Genomic DNA, 20830 nt, shown 5'->3' on the forward strand with positions numbered 1-20830 from the left:
ACATATATTACTTTAAATAACTTTCTCATCTGTTCACCGGTTCTCTGATGGCAGTAAGTAAGTAGAGTGCAGTTCCCCTTGTTTTCCCTCGCCGGCATTGCTTATTTTAGCGCAATCTGTTTCTTACAATTGCCTCTGCCACGGGTCTCAATACGCCGCGTGCCACATGGGTCCTTCATACCACATGAGCGCTTGATAACACGTTATAAGAATCACTGATCCAGTGGACTTCGTCGTCCTGTTACTGGCTACATCTCTTAACCACCATGTCTGACGGGCAAGCAGAAGTCGAGAAATTTGGCAGCGGTAGCAGCGAGGACTCTGGTTCTCAGCGCGCCGAAATCTTTGACCGTCCGACGGGATGGAGGGCATACTACTACCACCCCGCCGCACAGATTTCGATGTTGGGATTAGTGTGTTTCGTGTGCCCCGGCATGTTTAACGCACTTAGTGGTCTTGGAGGTGGTGGCCAGGTTAACGCTAAGGACCAGGCCAACGCTAACGCGAGCCTGTCCGCGACTTTTGCTTTTTTTGGGTTCTTTTCCGGGTAAGGTCATCACTGTCGCTTTTGCCTATAGTGATTAATATTATTGTTGCAGTACGGTCAACAATGTGATTGGTCCTCGACGGACTCTGATGCTTGGCACCTGGGGCTACTCGTTGTATATTGCTGCCTTCCTGTAAGATGCCTTATCATTCGATCAATAGTTCTTCTCAAACATTGCCCTTTAGCGCTGTCAACATTCATGCTGGTGCGGGTGATTTTGTTGTTGCATCTGGTGCCATCCTCGGCGTCTGTGCGGCTTTTCTTTGGAGCGCGCAGGGCTCGCTGATGATGTCATACCCCACTGAGGCTCAGAAAGGCATGTACATTGGTATCTTTTGGGCCATCTTCAACCTTGGAGCGGTTGTCGGGGCTGCTGTTGCGTTTGCACTCAATTTCAACAATACGGTGGGTGAAGTATTACATTTGTGAATCTGTGGACGCTCATATCCTCCATTGAAAGGCCAACAGCGGTAAGGGGTTCAATATTGCTATCTCAGCGCGGAACTGAATGATTTTGTTGTGTCCAGTTGGCAATGGAACATATGTAAGTCATTAGATCCGTTATTGCTAACAGAAATTGATGGTTCATTAGGTTGGCTTCTTGATTCTGACTCTCATCGGTGTATTTCTCCCGCTGTTCATGGCGGACCCAGACAAAATGGTCCGCACAGACGGAACTCGCGTGAACCTGGTCCGCCACCCATCCTGGAAGACGGAGTTTTTAAGTCTGTTCGTAGCCCTGAAGACAGACCCTTGGATTATACTCCTCTTTCCGATGTTCCTTGCCAGCAATTACTTCTACACCTGGCGTTCGTATATTTCTTCTTAGGATCAGTGTGGTTACTGACAGGTCATACAGAATTCAATGATTACAATGGCGCATTATTCACCATCCGTGCTCGGGGTCTCAACAACTTCATGTACTGGACATCACAGATCTTTGGATCCGTTTTCATTGGTTACTTTGTCCTTGACCAGACGAAGGTCCGGCGTAGAGTCCGTGCCTTCTACGGTTGGGTCCTCGTGTTCCTCATGATTTTTGTCGTCCACACCTGGGCATACTTTTACCAAAAGTAAGTCATCTTACCGCACCGCACGTCCAAATTCACATCAATGCGATCCTTAGGACATATACGCGGTCTGAGGAGGCTATGACAGGTGCTTACAAAATCGATATCTACGACTCAAACTTCCCTGCCCATGTTTGGCTCATGATTTTCTATGGACTCCTGGATTCGATGTGGCAGACATATGCATACTGGCTGATGGGCGCAATGTCGAACGATCCCGCCAAGCTGGCCGTGTTCGCTGGCTTCTGTGCGTATTGGCCCTGAATCGGAAGTACGAGTTCGATACTGATCAAGAACCCACACAGACAAGTGCATGCAAAATACGGGTGCAGTAAGTGTCTGGGCTGCCGATGGTGCTAGTGCCCCGTAAGTTTATTATCCCTCCGTTTTGCGAAAAAACCGCTGGATTGATGATCGATGATTTCAGATACATGAACATTTTCCTGTCAACGTGGTGTCTCACAGTCGCCGGCATGATCTTCGCCGCACCAATGGTGTACATTCGCGTCACTGACCACACGGATATTGAGGATGAGGTTCTGTGAGTGTCCATGACGACTGATGGACCTGTCACTGGTGTTGACCTCTATGGCAGGATGCACATTGAGGGCGTGGAACCGATTGAGCCCCCAGTGGTGGTTACGACGGCGCACGCGTAATATCACGATACTAATGTATTGGTCACGAACAGCTCCGAGTCTATGCTTTGATTATTATCTTTTGGTTTTCATGGTAAGGTATTTAACGATCAATAACTTGTCTTTAGTTTTCTGTACACTTAATGGTGATTCTGCTGTCATTTCAAGTTGAAGGTTCAGGTCATGTCATCCCCTCGTGCTGAGATGTTGGTTCCTCGAAACGATGTGTTAATGTCGTCCCATGCAAACTTCGGACACACCCAAGTAAGGACTCTCCACTACACTTACATGGCACCGTGTGATTGCACAGATAAAATGTGGTTGCTTAATCGATTTATAATGCTCCAATGTTACAAATAGTAAAAACTTTCGTCTATGACTATCATATGTACAACACCAAGCTGTGGTGCTCATCCCATCATTCAGGTATCAACAACCACTCATATCTTGGTGCGCCTGAAGTGGAAAAAAAAAAACAGAAGTTCAATGCTAAAGCCCAGAGGAATCAATGCACGGGGGAATCAACGAGCTTTAAGCTCGCATTTTGTCACCCCCCAACCTTGGTGCCCAAGTACCCCTCGCCCTCCGCGCCATCTCCTTCGCCTTCCTCCCCAGGCTCCTCCCCATCCTCGTCAATATCTCTCTCCTCCTCCTTACCTCGCCGATCGTCGTCACGTTGCATCTCGTCCCGCATTACCGCCACATCCTGGTCAACCTTGGGGACGACTCTGTCAATCCCGGCCTCCGCAAGGGAGACGTGCATGCGGTTCTTGGCAAGATGAGCGGAGCGCTTCGGGGGCCGCTTGAGCCGGCGGCGGGCAACCATGACCGGCACGGAGCATCGCTGATATAGTGTCAGGATGAGAATCTCGTAAGAGCTATGAAAAGACTTACTTGAATGAGATAGTGTGATGTTGAGCCCAATAGAATGCTATGGAGAGGGTGACACTGGTTTAGTGGCGTGATGCAGCCACCATCGTGTGCACTTACCCCTTAATCTGACCTAAGCCTCTGGACCCCACAATCAGCATCGTGGGTTCGTTATAGTCAACAATATCAAGGAGCATGTGGCGTGCATTTTTAGAGTGCCATGCTTGGCAGGATACGGTCACGTGCAAGTGCGTGCGCTGCAAGAGTGACGTTGCTTGACGGACAAGGATGTAGGCAAGGCCTTGACGCTACGCCCCGATATAAGTTCACAATAAAATTGATATGAGGTCTATCTTACTTCCTGTTGGGAACGAAGTCTGGTGGTGCGATCCACTTGGTTGGGGATCGGCGGGTCGACTGCAATACGTAAATTAAAACAAGGTACGAGCATATGTTCAAGGTGCCATTACCTTTACTCTCGTTCTCGACAACTGTAACGATGAGCCTGTACCATAAATTTGACAGTGCACCACGACAAGGGTGAGAACACTTACAGATGATCACCGTCTCGAACCACTGTGCCGATACCCCACTCAACAGCATAACGACTCTCCTCGCTGAGGTCACTAGCAACAATGTACATCCGCCTCCGTCTTCCTGATGCCTCCGGATCGCCTTGGGTCATGGTGATCGTGCACCTATCACGCTGGAATAGTGGACGATCAGTCTTCAAAGGAAGAGTTTCATGATGCCGGGACTTCTTTCGCTTAGGGGCCCCACGTTTGCCTTTTGAGGTGAAGCTCGACCGGTTCAGAGTAGAAGGAAAATAGGGTTCGGGTGGCACCACGACATTGACACCTTCACCCAATGGGTCGGGATCCATAGTGACGTCATCGGGGTCTAGCTCTCCCATTGACATCTCATGGGCAGCAATAAGCGCATTCTGCTCCGTGTTCCTCTCGGTAACGAAATCAAACATGCCATCTTCACTCCAATCATCTTCTTCATCTTCCGTTTCTTCTCCAGCGTACTCCGAACCTGAATCCATATCATCTGTGAAAGCATTGCGAGGCCGGACGGCAAGTCGTCGTGAGATGACAGAGTCACAGTCCGAATCTTCGAGAGGCAGAGGAGCGGGAGATGCATCGCGATCGCGAGGACGGAAACGGCGTAGACTGAAGGGAGATGACGAGCGAGCACGAATAGGATTCTTTGGAAGCTACTGATGCTGTAGTCCTTGTCTTTGTCCTTGTCTTTTGTGATAAGACGGGAGTACAAAAGACGAGGAGCGAGGTTTTCGTTTGCGTCCGCGAGTTTCCTTGTCTTTGTCTTCATTCGTTATCGTGCGAGACAAAGAGAGCGCGGAAAGACCCCCCATCATGGAATTAAAAGATATCTTCCCGAAGGATCCGGCGGAGCGAGGTGTCAGTTCAGGTGATTTCACGGCAGATGCCAAGGGGGCCGATATAGTAGACGACGATGATGCGGCATTCTGTGGCGAGGCTTGGTCATCTTGCTGTAGATGAGAAACAGAGGAGTGAGGAGATGAATGCAAGGAAAGTAAATGAGATAAGGAGGAAATGGAGTTGCGTCTCGGTGTGCTAGGCCGCGAAGTCTTTAAGCCTGACTCACAGCTCGCACCTGGGTCTGCAGAATGGATGGTCTGCTCGCTCTGCTCGCATTCCTCTCTGGAAGACGCCAACCCTGTGTCCAGGTGAAGAGTTGGTCTGGCCACTTCCTTGGTACCATCCCTCTGCGGACCGTACCATGCTAGCCAGCGTCTTGGACGCACGCTAGGCTCAGTAGTGGCAGACATAACCAAGACAAGAAAGCAGCGACTGAAATGGTTCGATTCAAACAAAGGGTGGCGCTTACCTGAGTCGCAAGGGATTTCTTGAGATCGGTGGCTGCGTCGTTCGAGATTGATGTCTAGAAATGGCGAGAGGTTCGCGGAGGAAGATTAGAGGTGAAATGTACACGGGAGCATGACAGCGTCTTGGCTGACACGCCCAGCACTCACTTTTGCTTCTTTTCCCCCGTTCATCCTTGTTCCCGCTCTAGTCTCGTCTAGAGCCTAATATCAGGTTAGATCTGCAGATAAACTGTATCCTCGAGTTTATGACACGCCTGCTGTTAGATATTTATCCGCGTTGGTTGCTGTTATGGTGGTGCTATTGTTGAACTCGTTCGCTATCACTCGGTGGGCAGTGCAAGGGGGATGCCTAAATCAGTAAACCCCACACACGTGGCTTTCCCAATTCATATACCAACCATGACACAACTATTTATTGTACTCGTTGCGAGGACCTCTCTGCTGTGACACGACTACTTAATGTGTATTGTACATGAGGACATCACTGCTTCGGCTCATTCCTTACAGGTTCGCGTTAGCAACTGTCCCAAAAACTTCCTCTAAGAATGCATCGGAATTCGGCGATCGACCCAGGAAATCCTGTTCCATCACATCAGCTACTACCCTCAGAATGTATTGCAAGGATGTGACACACCTCAAGCGAGTCCGTTTCATCGCGGCTACCTCCTACAAAGAGAATTTTGTCCCTGTAAAGCTTGCCCAAAGCAGGATTCAATGGATCCTTCTTGAAAACTGTCGCATACATGTCCGCGGCAAATACGAGAGAGTATGTGTACCTGGTTATCACATTCGCCCGAGTGTCGGTTTCAGTCGGTGACCCATCAGAATACAATGGCATGACTCACCCATAGTAACCTGCATCATAGCCACCGACGATATGTCCAAAGGTGCCTTGTCCTGGCTGGGCTTTGCCCCCTTTCACGAGCGAGATCGATTCACGTAGGTCATTCCAGAGTTTGGTGTAATCTGCCGCCTCTGTACAACATCCCATCAGCCCTGCAAGCCAAAATAATAACACATGCATCCAACCTTTATCCACGTGCACTTTGAGATCAAACTTGGCAAAGAACAGTTGCCGAAGGTAAAATAACCCAACGTTTACGTAGCGGCTGTGTCACTGATCATCTTTCATTCTAGAAAACCTTAAGATGAAACATACCTCCTTATCAGCTTATCTATCAAATCCGGCGACAGCGGCTCCTGTGTCTTGTAGTGGCTAGACATTTTCTCGAGCACTTTGGGCTCCCAGCACCTGTTCCATGCCGTCAGCACCCTTCTGATAGCACATTCCTTCAAGATCAATCTGTCCAAAACACGCACCAATTTTCGAGCATTTGCGACGGCGCCTCAACAAAGTCTCTTGCCACGGATGTACCGTGAAATCGCGCGTACTTCGTCCGACTCAGTAATCCATGGAAAACATGGCCCATCTCATGGAAGAATGTTGTTACGTCGTCGTGTCGCATTAGAGCGGGCCGCTCGGGAGTTGGCTTAGCGAGATTCGCAACCATTGCCGTCAGCGGGTAGTGACGCTTGCCCAATGGTAGCTCATAGCCCGGGAGAAGGCCCCATACAGCTGCGTGAGAATATTTTGCGGCTGGCAAATAGAACAAGGTTCAGCGAGGACAAATCAAAATACAAATGAAGCATCGTTCCCTTACCGCGGGGAAACAAATCAAGGTAGCAATATCCTACAAATGCAGATTCATCTTTGGCATCCATGTCCCACACAGCGAATTGTTGCACTTCTACAGCAAGAATTTAGACAATTGAAAGTTTGTCCAGTACGGCGGGTGCCACGCACCTGGATGCCAGACATCTTTGTTGTCGTTCTTGATCTCAATGAACTTGACTCCAAGTAGGTCCTGATATATCTTCAAGATCGTGGGAACAACGACCGAGACCGGGAAATATTCCTTCACAAGAGATTCGTCGAGGTTGAGTGTCTTCTCGATATAGACGCGGTCATAGTACCTGTCATGATACAATTGAGCGAGGTCCTGTAGCACTGATGAACGTGGTGGTTTACCTGTAGTCCCAGATGTAGAACTCGCCATCAAACGGAAGTCCGCGCTTCTCGTGTTCCTCTTTCTTCAGTTGAAGGAGAATTTTGCGCTCTTTCTCTCCGACAGGGCGCAGCTTCGCCTCGAGGTCATCCAGGAACTAGGGTGCATGTATGTTGGTTTGACAGGAGTAATTGAAAATTTGCCAATCACTCACGTCCGCGGCGTTCTTACCAGACTTGACCATCTTCACTTCGGTGATGTAGTCTGCCCATGTGTCATAGCCAAGCATCGCGGCGATGCGCCGACGGAGGTCAAGCGCCCTCTCAAGTAAAGGCACATTTTGTTTGAGTCGGTCTTCATATCCTTCTTGAGCACTGCGTCGCGTGGCTGGATTATGCGCAGATTTGAACTGAAATATTACTCAAGTAAATCGACAGAAGCTCTTCATGATACCACATACGATTGGGAAGATATCTGGCGTCTTGAAAGTGACATCATAGACTTCTTTTGAGCCCTCAGTGCGCTTGTTGTAGCCCGAGATGACATCACCCGGAACTCCTTCCAGCTCTTCGAGCGTGAACGAGATAAGACCCTATGTATGTTTGAGTGGTCATTATCACGAATCAAAGCAAAATGAGTGATCTCACGTCCTCTTCATTGAAGTTTTTCTACAAATCCTATTAGCATAACGCCTAAACACTGAAGAAACCATACCTACGCTGAAATCCAAGCAAGCTTGCGAAAGCTCCTTCTTCAACTTCATCAGCACCTCACACTCCTTCTCAGGGAGTGCAAGACCAGCTCTCTTGCCATCCAACACCATCTTCTCCACGAGCCTACGCTGCTCGTCGCTCAACTTCTCCCATTCACCTGATTCGCGCAGATTTTTCTCTGCAGCGGCCTTGGCTTTGAATACGTCAAGACGCATGGACTCCTCGACATCGAAATCCCGCTGAAGAACTTCCGCTTGGTTCGAGGCATCTCGGAGTTCTTTGGAAGTGGAGACGTTCTGATAAAATCCGAGAGGCTCGCAAATGATGAGGACCTCTGCCTCTGCATCAGCAAGCGGTAACTAAAGTCGGACGCTTGTCTCAAAATGCGATGACAACTGATCAGAAGGATCACTCACAAAAACCTACGAATCGAATGAGAGATGATCAGTTTGACGATGCACGTAAGACAGGTCACTTACGGTTTCGAAATTGCATTCCGCCTCTGAGAGAGCTGCGACTTTGTCACTAACCGCCTTATTCTGCGCAAGTGCCCGCTTGGTGACACTCAACACTTCTTCCGGAGTATGATTCCACTTAGGAGGAGCCTGTGGCGGAGTCAACGAAGCCATGATAGGATCACTTTCTAATAGCGAGAAAGCAAAGCTAGATTTTGCGTGCGAGCTGCTGGAGAACGATCTTGTGGTCTGTAATCGTGAAAATTGGGTTCGCGGACGACTCTGGCGCAAGCCAATGGATGTCGAGGATAGAGATTGTATCCGTGTGGGGTATTTAAGCGCTGGATTGGAGCTATCAATTTGAATATATGTGCTGTTGCTGGTGTGCGTGACCGACCCAGTATATCTACCGGGATTATGTGCAAACTGCCAAAAACACGAGGATTCTACATTGCGTGACTCTGGAAGTCTGGGACGTGGCAGAAGACAAGTAGACTTGGAGGACGCAGAGCATACACGGGCAATCATTAACCTTCCTGAGCGGTAGAATAAACCCTTATTCTTTGGTCCACTGTCCACGTAATAGTACTAGTGGTAGTTCTAACCGAGTCCGAGTGGGACGGAGTTTCATGGTTTATAACTGTAATTCATCCAGATGGCGCTACTAATTACAACTGCAGGAACAAATGGCTCTTCGATATATAGCTTTCAAAATTTGGGTGCGTTCTAGCAGATACTCGTGTTGTTATCCTGCACGATTAATGTCACTTTGGTTCGTCTCCGAGGATTGTGAGTTTAGCCAACGAACGGGGGTTCTCCGAGTCAATGAAAAATACACGACACAACTCCAACTCCTGCAGGGATCAGACCCAGGGATCGCTGACTCAGTGACTGTATTGCACGCTATTTTTCTAGTAAATCTCGAGTACGAGAATCTTCAGAAGTGTGCGTTGATCAACCCACCATGAGGTCGATCGCATTCGCGACTAGAAGCAAACAGTTTATCCGCTCTCGACAAATTAACTGTCACGTCACGCGCGTGCATCGCTCCGACTCGGATTACTTAAGTACTACACTAGTACTAGTAAGTACTTGCCAGTGGTGAAAAATACCAAACTTACATCAATTGCGTTAGTACTTGTGCCCTGTTCGTGTGCTGCTCCCCTGGAACCCTGTCGGATCACGGTGGTGTTCGGAGACCGGTATGCTCGCGGGAGTTGTCACCCTGGCCTTCAACTTGGGATTGTCACAGGGCGTGTTTTAACAAAGTTTTGGAGCCGACATTTCAATAGCGCGAGTATGCAGCTAGCTGCTTACCTACAATGTGCCGTGAAGACATAAAGTTTGAGCTATATGACTTCGTTCCTATCCGAGTCCCTTGATCAATCGATGTCGCCATCCAGTTGTGAAAGTACTAGATCAGCGACCCTGCTACTTACATTTTGTAATAATAATATAGCCGCATCTGTAGAAAGTACCAACTAGGCCAGATATCACATTGTTTGAATCTATGTCCGGTACGAATTTCTGGTCCAGGAGGGCTGCTCAATTCATTCAGTTCGCGTTCACTTGGGATCCATCTTGAAGCTTGAAGCACCGCTCGTCGCCAAACCTGTCCTAAACGACTCGTACCTACACCTTACAGCGCGCAGCGCCAAAACTTCAAGGTGCAGTAAATCAAGCAGACAGTCTTAAGGCACATCCTAAACTTGAGCAAGACTAGGACCTGACCGTCATCATTCCTAGCCCTAAGCTGCGGCAGACCCGACCCTATCTAAACCTTGTCAAGTAGCGATGTATGATCAATCGATTCCATTTTTGAGTGAGAAATGATTAGACTATGTTGTGTTCACGGACGTCGGACATACTACATATGATATACTCTATAGAAAGGGTCGGGAAAAGGTTCAGGAATATGTTATGGGTCAGGCCCGCTGAGGGTTTAATAGAGTTCCTGGCACCCTGCTCTTAGTCAACCTCGTAACACTCGGTTCCTTCGAACAACTTCAACCCCTGAGCCACGAGCACCCTCTCAGCTCTACTCAACATGTTCGCTTCAACTTAATGTTGCAGAGCGGTACGCCAATATATAATTCGTGTATTCCCGCTACTCGCATGCCTCACTCCATCTTTTCACCCGAGTTACGTCTTTCGACCTGTTAACTTATTATCGTATTTTTAGTGTGTTAGCCTTCCTTTTTGAACACTTTGTATAATCTACTCAATACTATCATATTCACGCCGTTCAATTTTTTTTAAACAGCTGACCTTATCGCAGCGCCACCACGTCACTCAAAATTCAGTGGCACAATGGACACCAGTGCCGTGATTCCCAGCGTTACGTCGCGCATCATGATGCACTGCAGCACCGGCGTCCCGTAGAATCGTACCGTTCATCGTGCGAGTGACAGTACATACTGATCTGAATGGGTTTTCCGCCCCGAGACAATATTACTTCCAAGAAATTTATATGATGCATGTGAATGAGTCGTCCTGACAGGACGTGACATCGCAGGACATCGCGAGCGCCTGGAGACTTATAATTGGATATTGGAGTCTCGAATTTGAAAGCCTGACATATAGCAACGTCGCACCCAGCGATGGCCACGATCGTGTATCTACTATCCACTTGCAGTAGTAGTACTATCAGTACGCCTATACATTGGTCGGAAAAGGCTAGATGCCGACCGGGACATCGGTTCTTATAAACGATACAATTTTACCGCCGGATGGACGGCAATGGAAGTAGTAGGTTACAGCACGACTGTTGGACCCACCTGAATCCAGGGAATTTCTTTAGACTTTGCTATATCACCGTTGATCGCCTCCGAAGTGACTAACAAACAATCCGATGAGTCTTAGGTAACTGGGTCAAGTTGATCTGCTGTTCAAAGCTCAGGCTGAGCGCTGAATCCAGTCCGACGTCAGTCACCTGACCGTCGAGTCAGGACGGGCCTCGGACTAAATGGTTTTTTTTTTTCAATTTGGTCTCAAGTAGTACTGAGCAAGCGATCACCGTATTGATAGCTCGCGACATGCTTACATAATACACCCGCATGACACAGAAATTGAATTGAATTGAACCCTATTTCAATTTGACCTGCTATGGGCAAGTATGGGCGTCTCCGTCCTTTGCCTATACTACTATGCACTATTATGTGAATGAATATTAATCGAATTTCACGTTATATATAACACCGCGTCGAGATGATAATCCTCGTTCATGCGTATTTCTTAAACCCTTCCTTCAATCTGCGGTTCACTACGCATGATGAGTGACCCCAACTCCCCCTCTCCTGCTGAAACAGAGAATCTCGTTGTTATTTTCCTGGGTTTTGCGTTTGCGACATTCTTCTACGGCTTGACGTTCTTTCGTGAGTATTTTATGGTGTCTCATTAGATTTGTCTCATGTCGTCTAATCTTTGCAGAGATGTACATATATTTTTCACGATACTCGAAAGATGATATGTGGATAAAAGTCTTGGTATAGTTTTCCTTCCCTATTTGTCGAGTACGCGTCTGACATCCTCACTTTCTCGCAGGTTGGGGCAATATTGTAATGTATTCCAAATTCGAATTTGAACTACGCCTTACACATATCCAGTGTCCTTGATACCACTTCAGCCGGTCTAGGTGCGATCACTCGCACACGTGTTTTCTGTCTTCCTGACTTACTAGATTCATAGTATCTGACCTGTAGGAGCTTCGTCTCCATTTACTCCAATCTCTAACGCGTCTGAACAGAGTATATGACTACCTGATAACAATGTTCGACGTGAACCTGGAGGTCATATATGCAACTCCGTAAGTGTCAGTTCGTGAAATGTGTTACGGACCTTTGTGACCATGTTTCTAGAGCTTTTTGCGTAAGTAATTTTGGCATATTCATGCCTTGACTGCTTCTCACTGACTGCCGTATCAAGATACAAGATCTCCTTTCGGTGAGTCTATACTCAGCACTGGCGTCCGGCGTACCTCACAGCATTACTCTAGGTCATTATCACTCTGATTGCGCAATTGTAAGGGTACCAATAATAGATGGAGTGTAACATCTCTTACTCCCCCTCAGATTCTTCGCTAAACGACTTCATACTGGTAAGCCAAGATTTTCGTGTATTCCATGTCAATCTCATTGCTTAATAGTTTGTCGTGGTCCTACGAGTATCACTTCGAGATCCGTCAGCGTGGTAGTGGTATGCGTTTTGTAACCATGCTCAGTCACTTCCACTGACCCCGTCGCAGCTTTTTTGTGCCTTCATCGCCTTTGGTTAGTATCCTTTCCCGCGTGTATAAACCTTGCCTGACATTGATTTTGATTACAGTTTTCGGCTTGGGTTAGTGTGTATGATATCTAATTGAATCTTATTGACGAAAGTGCAGTTTCAGTAGGGCAATTGTAAGCGGATAATCTTAGAGTGATCCTGGATGCCGTCACTGACTCGTTCATATCTCAGTTTCCAGCAAAGGGAGTTGTCGGCATTCGCTTTGCCTTCTATGGCAGTGAGTGTTTTGGTTGATTAATTGCATCGGGAGAATGTTCACCCGAAATCACAGGTTATCGCTGGCATCAGCCAAGGCTTCGCAACAGTCGCGAACATCATCATTTTTATTGCGATGTATTGGTCATTGCGTCCAGCACGTTATCCAGACATGTCCCTGTTAGTGTTTCATGTTGTGAGATACAAGCAACGCTGACGCATTGTCTTCAGGCCTAAGGGAGTGTTTGAAAACCTTTCTATGTTGTTTGTTGGCCGTGGTCTGGGACTCATGTAGGTTCACTCCGTGTCGTCGGTCTTTGCAGCCTAACCGTGTTTCTATTGGTCAGCATCATTCAGCTGGCGTATCTTGGCACAGTACGTGGATACCTGGCAACCATAGTTCCATAACTCATATGTATAGTTCGTTGCTTCGCCAGGGAAACCATACTGGGTAGCAGTCCAGATGGTCGCATCCAGGAGTGAGTTTTTGTCACCCACTCACGTCGCGCACAGGCTCATGGTAGATCATAGTTTACGCCAATACTGTCTTGGGACTGTAAGTCATTCACCTAACACATCATCAGACACCGTGTCCCTATTTTTTTTCTTAGCTTGAACGTCCGGGAAGTCAGACGCGGCATGGGTCTCAACGAAGAAGATACCTTTTCTGATCGGCACGATTCCCGAGACGATGGCTTACCAAGCGCGCTCCAATTCCGCAGCACAAAGGGGGTGAGTCACGCGCCTTAAGACTCAGTCATCCGGCATTGACATTAAGCTAACGTATTATCAGACACAGCAGTCATCGAGCTCTTCGCAAGAGGCGGAGAACAGCAGGAGTAGCGAAATCGAAGAAATGAGCAAATCATTCACTGATGACCATAACTTGGTAAGTTCATGTCATATGGTGTTGAAGATGTCCCCTGATCTGACGGATTTATGTAGGAATCCATTCATTCTCGTTGTAGCGAACAACTTGCGTATGACAAGGCAAGTTTGTCGTGATACGGAATTTGCGATTCGCTGGTTGCACGCCTAACAATATCAATATCAATATCATTGTACTAATTATCGCTGTCGTCGCTCTCGCACTTGCTTTCCTTGCTTTCGCCCTCACTTGTATTATATTGCCATCGATGCTACAGTCGATTCGTGCATAACCCACATTAGTCCCTACTTGAAGTAGCTCGGACTTGGAACACATTATATCACGGACTCAGGAATAACATAGCATATATCGTACATATTGTACGTAGTAAGTATCTACGTTCCAAAACAATTATTTTGGGAAACCACATCTTTCAGAACCGCGCTTTCTAGACGTGGCCCGCGCAAACCAACATTCAGTCTCCAAGATAACGTCTATTTTTTCCTGGACGCGAATAGTGTTCATGGGTTTATATGCTAACGCTATGCCTTTACATCGATGCTCGGTATGTGAAATAAATAACTGGAACATGAGATGGATTAACGTCGATCTCGAGGTTGGGCGGAGTACCGCCCATAAGATCACGAAGACACGCATGAATGTCGCCAATGTAGTACAGCAAACTCGCCCATGATCACATCGCGCACGACAAGAGAGGAGCTCTTCTTGGTGTAGTGTCGTATCTTCAAAGATATGCCATGTCGTCATATTATCCACGGTGACCACGCGCAGAGTATGCGACAAAGCGGGTTAGCAAGTATACTCTTCGTCCACTTCCTCTTCGCCTTCCTCTTCTTCCTCCTCCACCCCTTTGGTAGCCTTGATGATAGTAGTTGTGATCCGGTCACAATCCCGCTGACCATCCTGGCTTATCCGAGATTCCGAGAATATGAGCAGGGCAAGCTCTAGGAAGTTGCAGAATACGCATCCAGTCATGGCATATTGCACTGCAGACATGCTAAAGATTTGATGACATCGGGTTCGATATAGGCTGGAAGAAAGATGTGAGATGGAGAGGCAATGCCGCTCCCTGTCGAATTTTCTCACCGTCATCGGAGTAGTGCCTTTGATATATGAAGATGTACATGGCGCTAGTTGCTGAGTGCTTCGCCTACACAGCAATTAAGCTGTGAAGTAAAAACGATGATACCGCATGTGACCATGAACAAAGCAGTGCCCAACGTCCACGATTCCAATCCAAACGCCCACTTATCGCTGATGATTTGAGCACTGAACTTTTCTAAACTTCTGGTGAGTGAAACTCTGGGCTCTTCTGGAATATATCTACCTGCTTACCAGCAACATTGGATACCCACTAAGATCTCTTCAGTATTCTCGAATTACGCACATCAACTCCTGCATATACAGTGCCGAAGTTGGCTTCTGGCGAGGACCGGATTCCTACAAGCAGGCCATCTGGTGAGCGAGAGCTAAAGTTAAAGAAGATAGGCAAGTTCACCAGGAATATTTACCGTTGCCAGACAATTCAAAGATCCTGCCAGCTGGCAGGTTTCTTTCGCATAAATTTACTATACTTGAGACTTCCTTCGCGCCAACCATGTCTTCCAAGACCAGTACGAAGCAAAAGACGCCAGCAGTCGCGCCATGCCAGACGATGAAAGGCCATACCGAGATTGTATCAAGTGTTGTGCACCTGCCCCAGGGACGACGCATATTGACATCTTCGTGGGACGGCTCACTGCGACTACGGGACTTGGAGAGCGGCGCACAAATAGGCGAGGACTGGCGAGATGAGGAGGAGAAGAAAGAAAGTGGTGTGCATGGAATGGCATTGTCTCCAAACGGCAAAACTATTGTCAGCGGAAGTCAAGATGGGAAAGTGAGGTTATGGGACGTCGAGACGGGAAAGATCGTCGCAAAATCGGCACGGTACATAATGAACACGTTTTCGGTGTGCTGGAGTGCGGATGGTAATCGGGTAGGGAACGGATCCCTGGGTGGGATAGTGAGAGTCTGGGATGTCAAGAGCAGAGAAACAATCCTGGAAATCAAGACCGGGCACGACCACTAGGTGGCGGCGGTGATCTACTCGCCAGATAACACAAAAATTGCGACGGGTGGAGAAACCGAGCTCGAAAACGCAGTAAAAATCTGGGATGCGAAGATCCGGGGGAGCTGATTGCTACACTCGATCACGACTCACATGAGTCACATATAGTTTGGAGCTTGGCCTGGACGTCGAAACTTATCTCCGGTTCATATGGCCCCATCAGGATATTCGACACAGCCACTTGGCAATAGATTGTCACTCTGGGGGGTCACACAGACTCTGGCGTTTGCCGTCATCTGGAGTTTGAATTAGGCTACCTGCCGCTGTAACACAATATATCGACTTCCCAAGTAAGGAGCGTCAACCTCGGTCCTCTGACCATGACATTACATCGCTGGTTGGAGTGGACGTATATAGGCCGTCGTTCTCGTTCTAAGATAGCAAGTTCGTCCATCATCACGCGATTTCGCCGGAATGAAGCATCTCAACTTTTTCCGCATGCATGTTATTTTCTTGTAAGTTCGCCGCTGTCTGTTGGCATCACGGAATTTGATGAGATGTGTGTTTAGCACTTTGACGCCCCTGATTTTCTCCGGATTTTTTTATGTTAGCAATGGCAGGTATCCAGTTGCATACATTGATGCACTATACAATTCAGTCAGCGCGATGACCATGTGTGGTCTCACGACTGTGAACTTGAGCCAGCTTACCGCTTGGCAGCAAGTGTTATTATTCATCCAGATGTGTATTGGAAACCCAGTGCGTTCCTTGGCTTCAGGTACATGTAATACTTCTCTAACTTGGCTCAAGGTCATCGTGTCGTGGGTGATGGTTTACACCAGGAGGTTGTTATTTACAGCGTGCGCGTCAATGATATTCACTCCTAATTTTGCAGGCACTACTTTGCTAAGACACTCGATCATATTATTGGAGTAGAGGCTGCCCGACAGGCCACGATCAGGGCGGAGCAGCAGATTACCGCTGCGTCTGCGTATGAAGGGAATTCTGTCGGCAGCAAAGGCGGATGGTCCCGCCGCTTCTTCCGAAGGAAGACCGGCCTTAGTACAGTGCTGGAGGATTCTGCTAGTGGTCATCCTCGAACGACACTGAAGGACAGCGCAAAGAAACTGAGGCCCGATATGATCAGGCGCATGGATGGACAGCCCAAACCAGTCAACCCGAGCGGACGGATCATAGAAAGCGATGCGATTCCTATGAAGCGTTTTTCGGTGAAATCTGCAATGAGCTTAGATGTGCACGCAGAAGAACAGGGGCAAGGGCCCTCTTCTCGTCAACTTGCGTTCGCCGATGAAATGACCCAGTCCCCAACGCAGCTTGAGTTGGAGAATGATGTCGAGATCAAGAACCTACATGTAGAAACTGTCAACGCGGGGCCTTCAGATCTGAAAAGAAACACCTCGTAGGCATCTACAACATACTTTTTGGTACCAGCGAGCCTGATATCTGGTTTGCATCAGTGGGCGTGCACGTCGTCTTTCCGCTTCAGGAATTCTGGGGGAACACTCAAATTGCGGGCCTGAAGCGGGTCAGGATGCTGTAACGTCAGCTGCATTGACTGGAATGCCTCAGGATACAACTATCGAATTTGTACCCACTGTTTCTCCTTCACATCACCCCCTCTTTCCTGTCGGTAGCCGGACCGGTCACTCGGATTCCCCTGAAAATTTATCAGATATTTCAGAATTCTGTGCTCCCCGCCGCCGCCGTTCTTCCGCAGTCCCCCAACATTCGCACGAGCCATTAGCACAGCACCCAACCATTCAAACACATCGATCTAGCGATACTAGGCGCGCATCGAATTCGTATCATCTCGATCCACCGCAGGAGCAGATGCTACGAGGGTTCGGGGGGTTTCCTATGCCGCACGATCTGTTGGGGATGCTGTTTGGTTGGCTGTTTCCTGATACCAGGAATAGACTGAAGAGAACTGTAACGATTCCTGTTACTACTACTCTGACAGGCGGTGGGCTGGGACGGACTATGAGTGACGCTGCGAGTATCCCTTGGAGGCCAACACGCAGCGGAAGCATTAGCACCAAGGAAGGTACGAAGCCTGTAACGTATATTTCGTTCGACGCCGTCGTCGGGCGGAATTCTGCGTTTCATTTTTCGACCAACGAACAGCTTGAGGAGTTGGGCGGAGTTGAATATCGGGCGCTGAACGCGCTGCTATGGTTGGTTGCATCTGTGAGTGATATTGTACTCAGTCGTCCTCATCGACTTAAAATGTCTTCGCAGTATCACATAACCGTACAACTGGTTTCCTTCGTGGTGATCGCTCCTTACATGTCATTGCCAAAGTGGGCGAGCAATTTCGAACCTCCTGCCCAATTTAGAATAATTACGGTCCCTTGGTGAGCAACGTCTTACAACGCTAGCTAAGTAACAGGACATCAACTAATAGAACCTGAATGTAGGTTTTCATTGTTCCAAGTCGTATCGGCGTACACAAATACCGGAACTTCTCTTGTCGACCAGAACATGGTACCCTTCCAGACAGCCTATCCCAGTAAGTATCATATATCATGTATACTGGATGGTACTGACGTTTTCTTGGTCAAGTGATCCTTTTCATGATATTATGTATTTTGGCTGGCAACACTGCATTTGTGAGTGTCAGTGAGCTCGTTCTAGCAAAATGATAATCATTCATTGTCGTTAGCCAATACTGTGAGTTTGCAATCCAGAGTACATAATAGTTCTTACTCAAAAACAACCTGAAGGCTCCGATTTCTCATGTAAGTATGCTATCTCTGTGATAAACTTGTTGTTCATCGTAGGAAGTTGGATCATCAAAAAACTCGTACCGAGGGATTCTCGACTGGATGAAACGCTGCATTTCCTCCTGGACCATCCCCGCCGATGCTTTGTTTATCTTTTCCCTTCATACCAACTTGGTTTCTCGTTACGATTCTGGTCATCATGAAGTACCACTCCTGACGATTATCTCTACGATCGTATACTGAACTCGGCAATTATAGCCTTACAGACTGGTTCTGTTTTTTGGTTCTTGATATTGGTAACCCTGACATCGATTCCATACCCTTAGGAACGAGAGTTGTTGCTGGACTATATCAGGCCATTGCCGTTCGTACCGCGGGGTTTGGAATAGTTCCGCTTGCCAGAATAGCTCCCGCTGTCAAGTTAGGTTGAGCAATCGTCGGTTGGAAAAGGCGCTAACTTCGGGGAACAGAGTCATGTATGTTATCATGATGTATATTAGCGCATGTGAGTGCCTTTATTTGGCGATACGCGTAGAACTGACTGCCGGTCAAGATCCCATTGCATTAAGGTGCGTTCGCCACTGGCAACCGTGTAGATAGGTAATTATGATGTTTATTAATCTAGTGTCCGCTCGACAAACGTCTATGAAGAGCAATCCCTGGGTATATATGATTATGATGATTCAGAGGATGAAAATGCCTTTTCCACTGCAGGCCCAAGGATGACAGTATGGTCTCGGTATTTGGCCATGCATGCACGTCAACAACTAGCATTCGGTATGTCTGATTTTCTCATCTAATGACTTGTCTCACCCGGCTATCAAGACATGTGGTGGTTGTGTCTGGTAAGCTTGTGCGCAGTTGCCGTGGGGGAGTAGACTAAATTTGTCTGACGTAGGCGCTGGTGTTGATTTGTATCATAGAGGTAAGCAGCGCAACGGTGGAGGATCCGCGACTAATGGGTCGACTAATGGTAGCGCGGAAACTTGGACAACACGGAGATACAGGGCTGGTTCAATATCTTTACTATCAGTATGTCCTCATCTTATTGAATTGTGGCCTCTGCTCAATTCCAGCAAGTTTTTGAATTAGTCTCAGCATACGGGACTGTCGGTCTCAGTCTTGGGATACCTACCGTAAGTGATGGAGATGCTGTGTTACAATTGAAGTATTCTTATTTGTTGTGGTAGGAAAATTACTCGTTTTCCGGTGCCTTGAGGCCTCTTTCAAAGCTCATATTATGCCTCGTCATGCTTCGCGGGCGACATCGTGGTCTCCCAGTAGCCATCGACCGCGCTATCATGTTCCCTTCAGAATTCGAAAAGACAAATGACGAGCCGCCCGTCCCTGTCACGCATGATGACAGGCAATCAAGCCCTCACAGCGAGTTTCTGCATACGCGTGACCCCCTTCCGAAAGAAGGCGGTCTCGCTTCCAGCAACGAAGGTCCAATTACTTCGAGGAACGACTGAAGGAAGATGAGAAGTGGAGTGGCAGCTATGATGCACTTGTTGAGCCTGGAAGACAAAACGCGAAGACGGAAGTGCTCTCTGACATCTAGTATGACCTTATGCTCCGTGGCGCTCGCACCATGGTTATGAGTTAACTTTGCTTCTATTACCCCGATCATCTATCTGATTCTATCAGACAGATGGTATGGTGCCACAGCAATTATGAGACAGTAATAAGTGTGTTCTCCAAAAAACCTACGATATCTCTTGGGAACTCTGACTCAATGGTTAGTCGTGCCAGTGTTGCCAAGTCTGGGTGCCTGTCAGTAGCAAGCAATAAAGGTTAGCATGGCGGGCTGAACAGAAGGCGGGGTAAGGTTTTCAGCGTCTCCAGCACTGGTTAACAAATCTAGAGCAGTTGTCCACAAAGGTATGATAGCCGACGTGCACCAGTGCTATACGAGTGGCGAGTGGAATCTGCCAAAAACTATGTAGCAGATGAGATTAATGTTAAGGTTGCAAGAGCTGGTAGTGAGAAATTAGACGTATGAATCTGACAAAGGCCCTCCTCTGCTAACGTAGGAGTCAGGGAACAAACATAGAGTCCATGCAGGAGGTATCGCTCCACGCCCAACGATACCCCACCGGAGTCGACCATCCCGAGCGAGTGCCTGACTCCGTGAGGGAAAAAGGCTGAGCTAAATCCAGAGCGCAGAAGTTCGTCTTTTGAGCCTTTAGAGTCCGAGGTCGAGGAACCCTTCAACAAGATTCTGATGGCAGAGCTGCCGGATGATGCCCCAGCGGACACCAGGTCTGAGAGTTTTCATCGATTTCTACGCAAAAAGGTTACATGACGGCGCGAAGGGAACTTGCTGTATTTCCAACACAAGAGAGTATACGTGAATAATATCTCAACCGGGTTGTACTCGGCCAAAACCAGACTGACCATAGGTAATAAGGTCATCGCTCCCGATGGCTTCGAACGCTCATGAATCTATTGCTACGGCACTCAAAGCTCATTCCTGATTTTTAACAGAGAAACTTG

At 47.9% G+C, this 20830-nt stretch overlaps 5 protein-coding genes across 5 annotated transcripts; 3 read left to right on the forward strand and 2 right to left on the reverse strand.

Annotated features, from left to right (window-relative positions):
* Positions 1 to 266: 266 nt before the first annotated feature.
* On the forward strand, positions 267 to 2276 carry DFJ58DRAFT_725556 (MFS general substrate transporter; the record flags this gene model as incomplete). The annotated part of the gene is made up of 11 exons (XM_041385253.1): positions 267 to 547; positions 600 to 680; positions 733 to 952; positions 1008 to 1017; positions 1075 to 1091; positions 1140 to 1356; positions 1407 to 1620; positions 1674 to 1864; positions 1923 to 1983; positions 2045 to 2158; positions 2213 to 2276. The coding sequence occupies 11 exons, from the start codon at positions 267 to 269 to the stop codon at positions 2274 to 2276; spliced, it is 1470 nt and encodes a 489-aa protein (XP_041246136.1).
* A 292-nt stretch (positions 2277 to 2568) lies between these two features.
* Positions 2569 to 5023, reverse strand: DFJ58DRAFT_776689 (uncharacterized protein). Its single transcript, XM_041389519.1, has 7 exons — positions 4402 to 5023; positions 3680 to 4344; positions 3596 to 3630; positions 3484 to 3542; positions 3246 to 3433; positions 3150 to 3186; positions 2569 to 3099 (listed from the first exon to the last, which is right to left on the reverse strand). The coding sequence occupies exons 1-7, from the start codon at positions 4939 to 4941 to the stop codon at positions 2803 to 2805; spliced, it is 1821 nt and encodes a 606-aa protein (XP_041246137.1). The 5' UTR covers positions 4942 to 5023; the 3' UTR covers positions 2569 to 2802.
* Positions 5024 to 5499: 476 nt separating this feature from the next.
* DFJ58DRAFT_839558 (mitochondrial endopeptidase) lies at positions 5500 to 8346 on the reverse strand (the record flags this gene model as incomplete). The annotated part of the gene is made up of 15 exons (XM_041392527.1): positions 5500 to 5577; positions 5633 to 5774; positions 5844 to 5973; positions 6028 to 6107; positions 6158 to 6250; positions 6319 to 6595; positions 6660 to 6746; positions 6803 to 6972; positions 7028 to 7161; positions 7219 to 7413; positions 7465 to 7596; positions 7652 to 7672; positions 7723 to 8076; positions 8134 to 8139; positions 8197 to 8346. 15 exons carry the CDS (start codon positions 8344 to 8346, stop codon positions 5500 to 5502), a joined length of 2049 nt encoding a protein of 682 aa, XP_041246138.1.
* A 2960-nt stretch (positions 8347 to 11306) lies between these two features.
* Positions 11307 to 13948, forward strand: DFJ58DRAFT_776707 (uncharacterized protein). Its single transcript, XM_041389520.1, has 23 exons — positions 11307 to 11546; positions 11602 to 11657; positions 11716 to 11729; positions 11778 to 11806; positions 11860 to 11869; positions 11918 to 11977; positions 12030 to 12039; positions 12097 to 12114; positions 12167 to 12192; positions 12243 to 12268; positions 12317 to 12366; positions 12416 to 12440; positions 12496 to 12507; positions 12554 to 12569; positions 12628 to 12673; positions 12728 to 12831; positions 12883 to 12942; positions 12999 to 13026; positions 13073 to 13130; positions 13183 to 13207; positions 13263 to 13383; positions 13445 to 13540; positions 13597 to 13948. Exons 1-23 carry the CDS (start codon positions 11441 to 11443, stop codon positions 13654 to 13656), a joined length of 1056 nt encoding a protein of 351 aa, XP_041246139.1. The 5' UTR covers positions 11307 to 11440; the 3' UTR covers positions 13657 to 13948.
* A 1981-nt stretch (positions 13949 to 15929) lies between these two features.
* On the forward strand, positions 15930 to 19945 carry DFJ58DRAFT_776723 (cation transport protein-domain-containing protein). The gene is given in 19 exon segments (XM_041389521.1): positions 15930 to 16105; positions 16160 to 16349; positions 16401 to 16435; positions 16486 to 17010; positions 17069 to 17798; positions 17850 to 17965; positions 18029 to 18120; positions 18174 to 18230; positions 18392 to 18515; positions 18593 to 18754; positions 18805 to 18843; positions 18960 to 19111; positions 19160 to 19179; positions 19233 to 19259; positions 19312 to 19366; positions 19415 to 19470; positions 19525 to 19879; positions 19890 to 19906; positions 19917 to 19945. The coding sequence occupies 17 exon segments, from the start codon at positions 16065 to 16067 to the stop codon at positions 19804 to 19806; spliced, it is 2703 nt and encodes a 900-aa protein (XP_041246140.1). The 5' UTR covers positions 15930 to 16064; the 3' UTR covers positions 19807 to 19879; positions 19890 to 19906; positions 19917 to 19945.
* Positions 19946 to 20830: the final 885 nt, after the last annotated feature.

Source organism: Suillus subalutaceus (genome assembly GCF_016647625.1).
Source record: "Suillus subalutaceus strain FC151 chromosome Unknown DFJ58scaffold_28, whole genome shotgun sequence".
In the NCBI taxonomy this organism is placed as follows: domain Eukaryota; kingdom Fungi; phylum Basidiomycota; class Agaricomycetes; order Boletales; family Suillaceae; genus Suillus; species Suillus subalutaceus.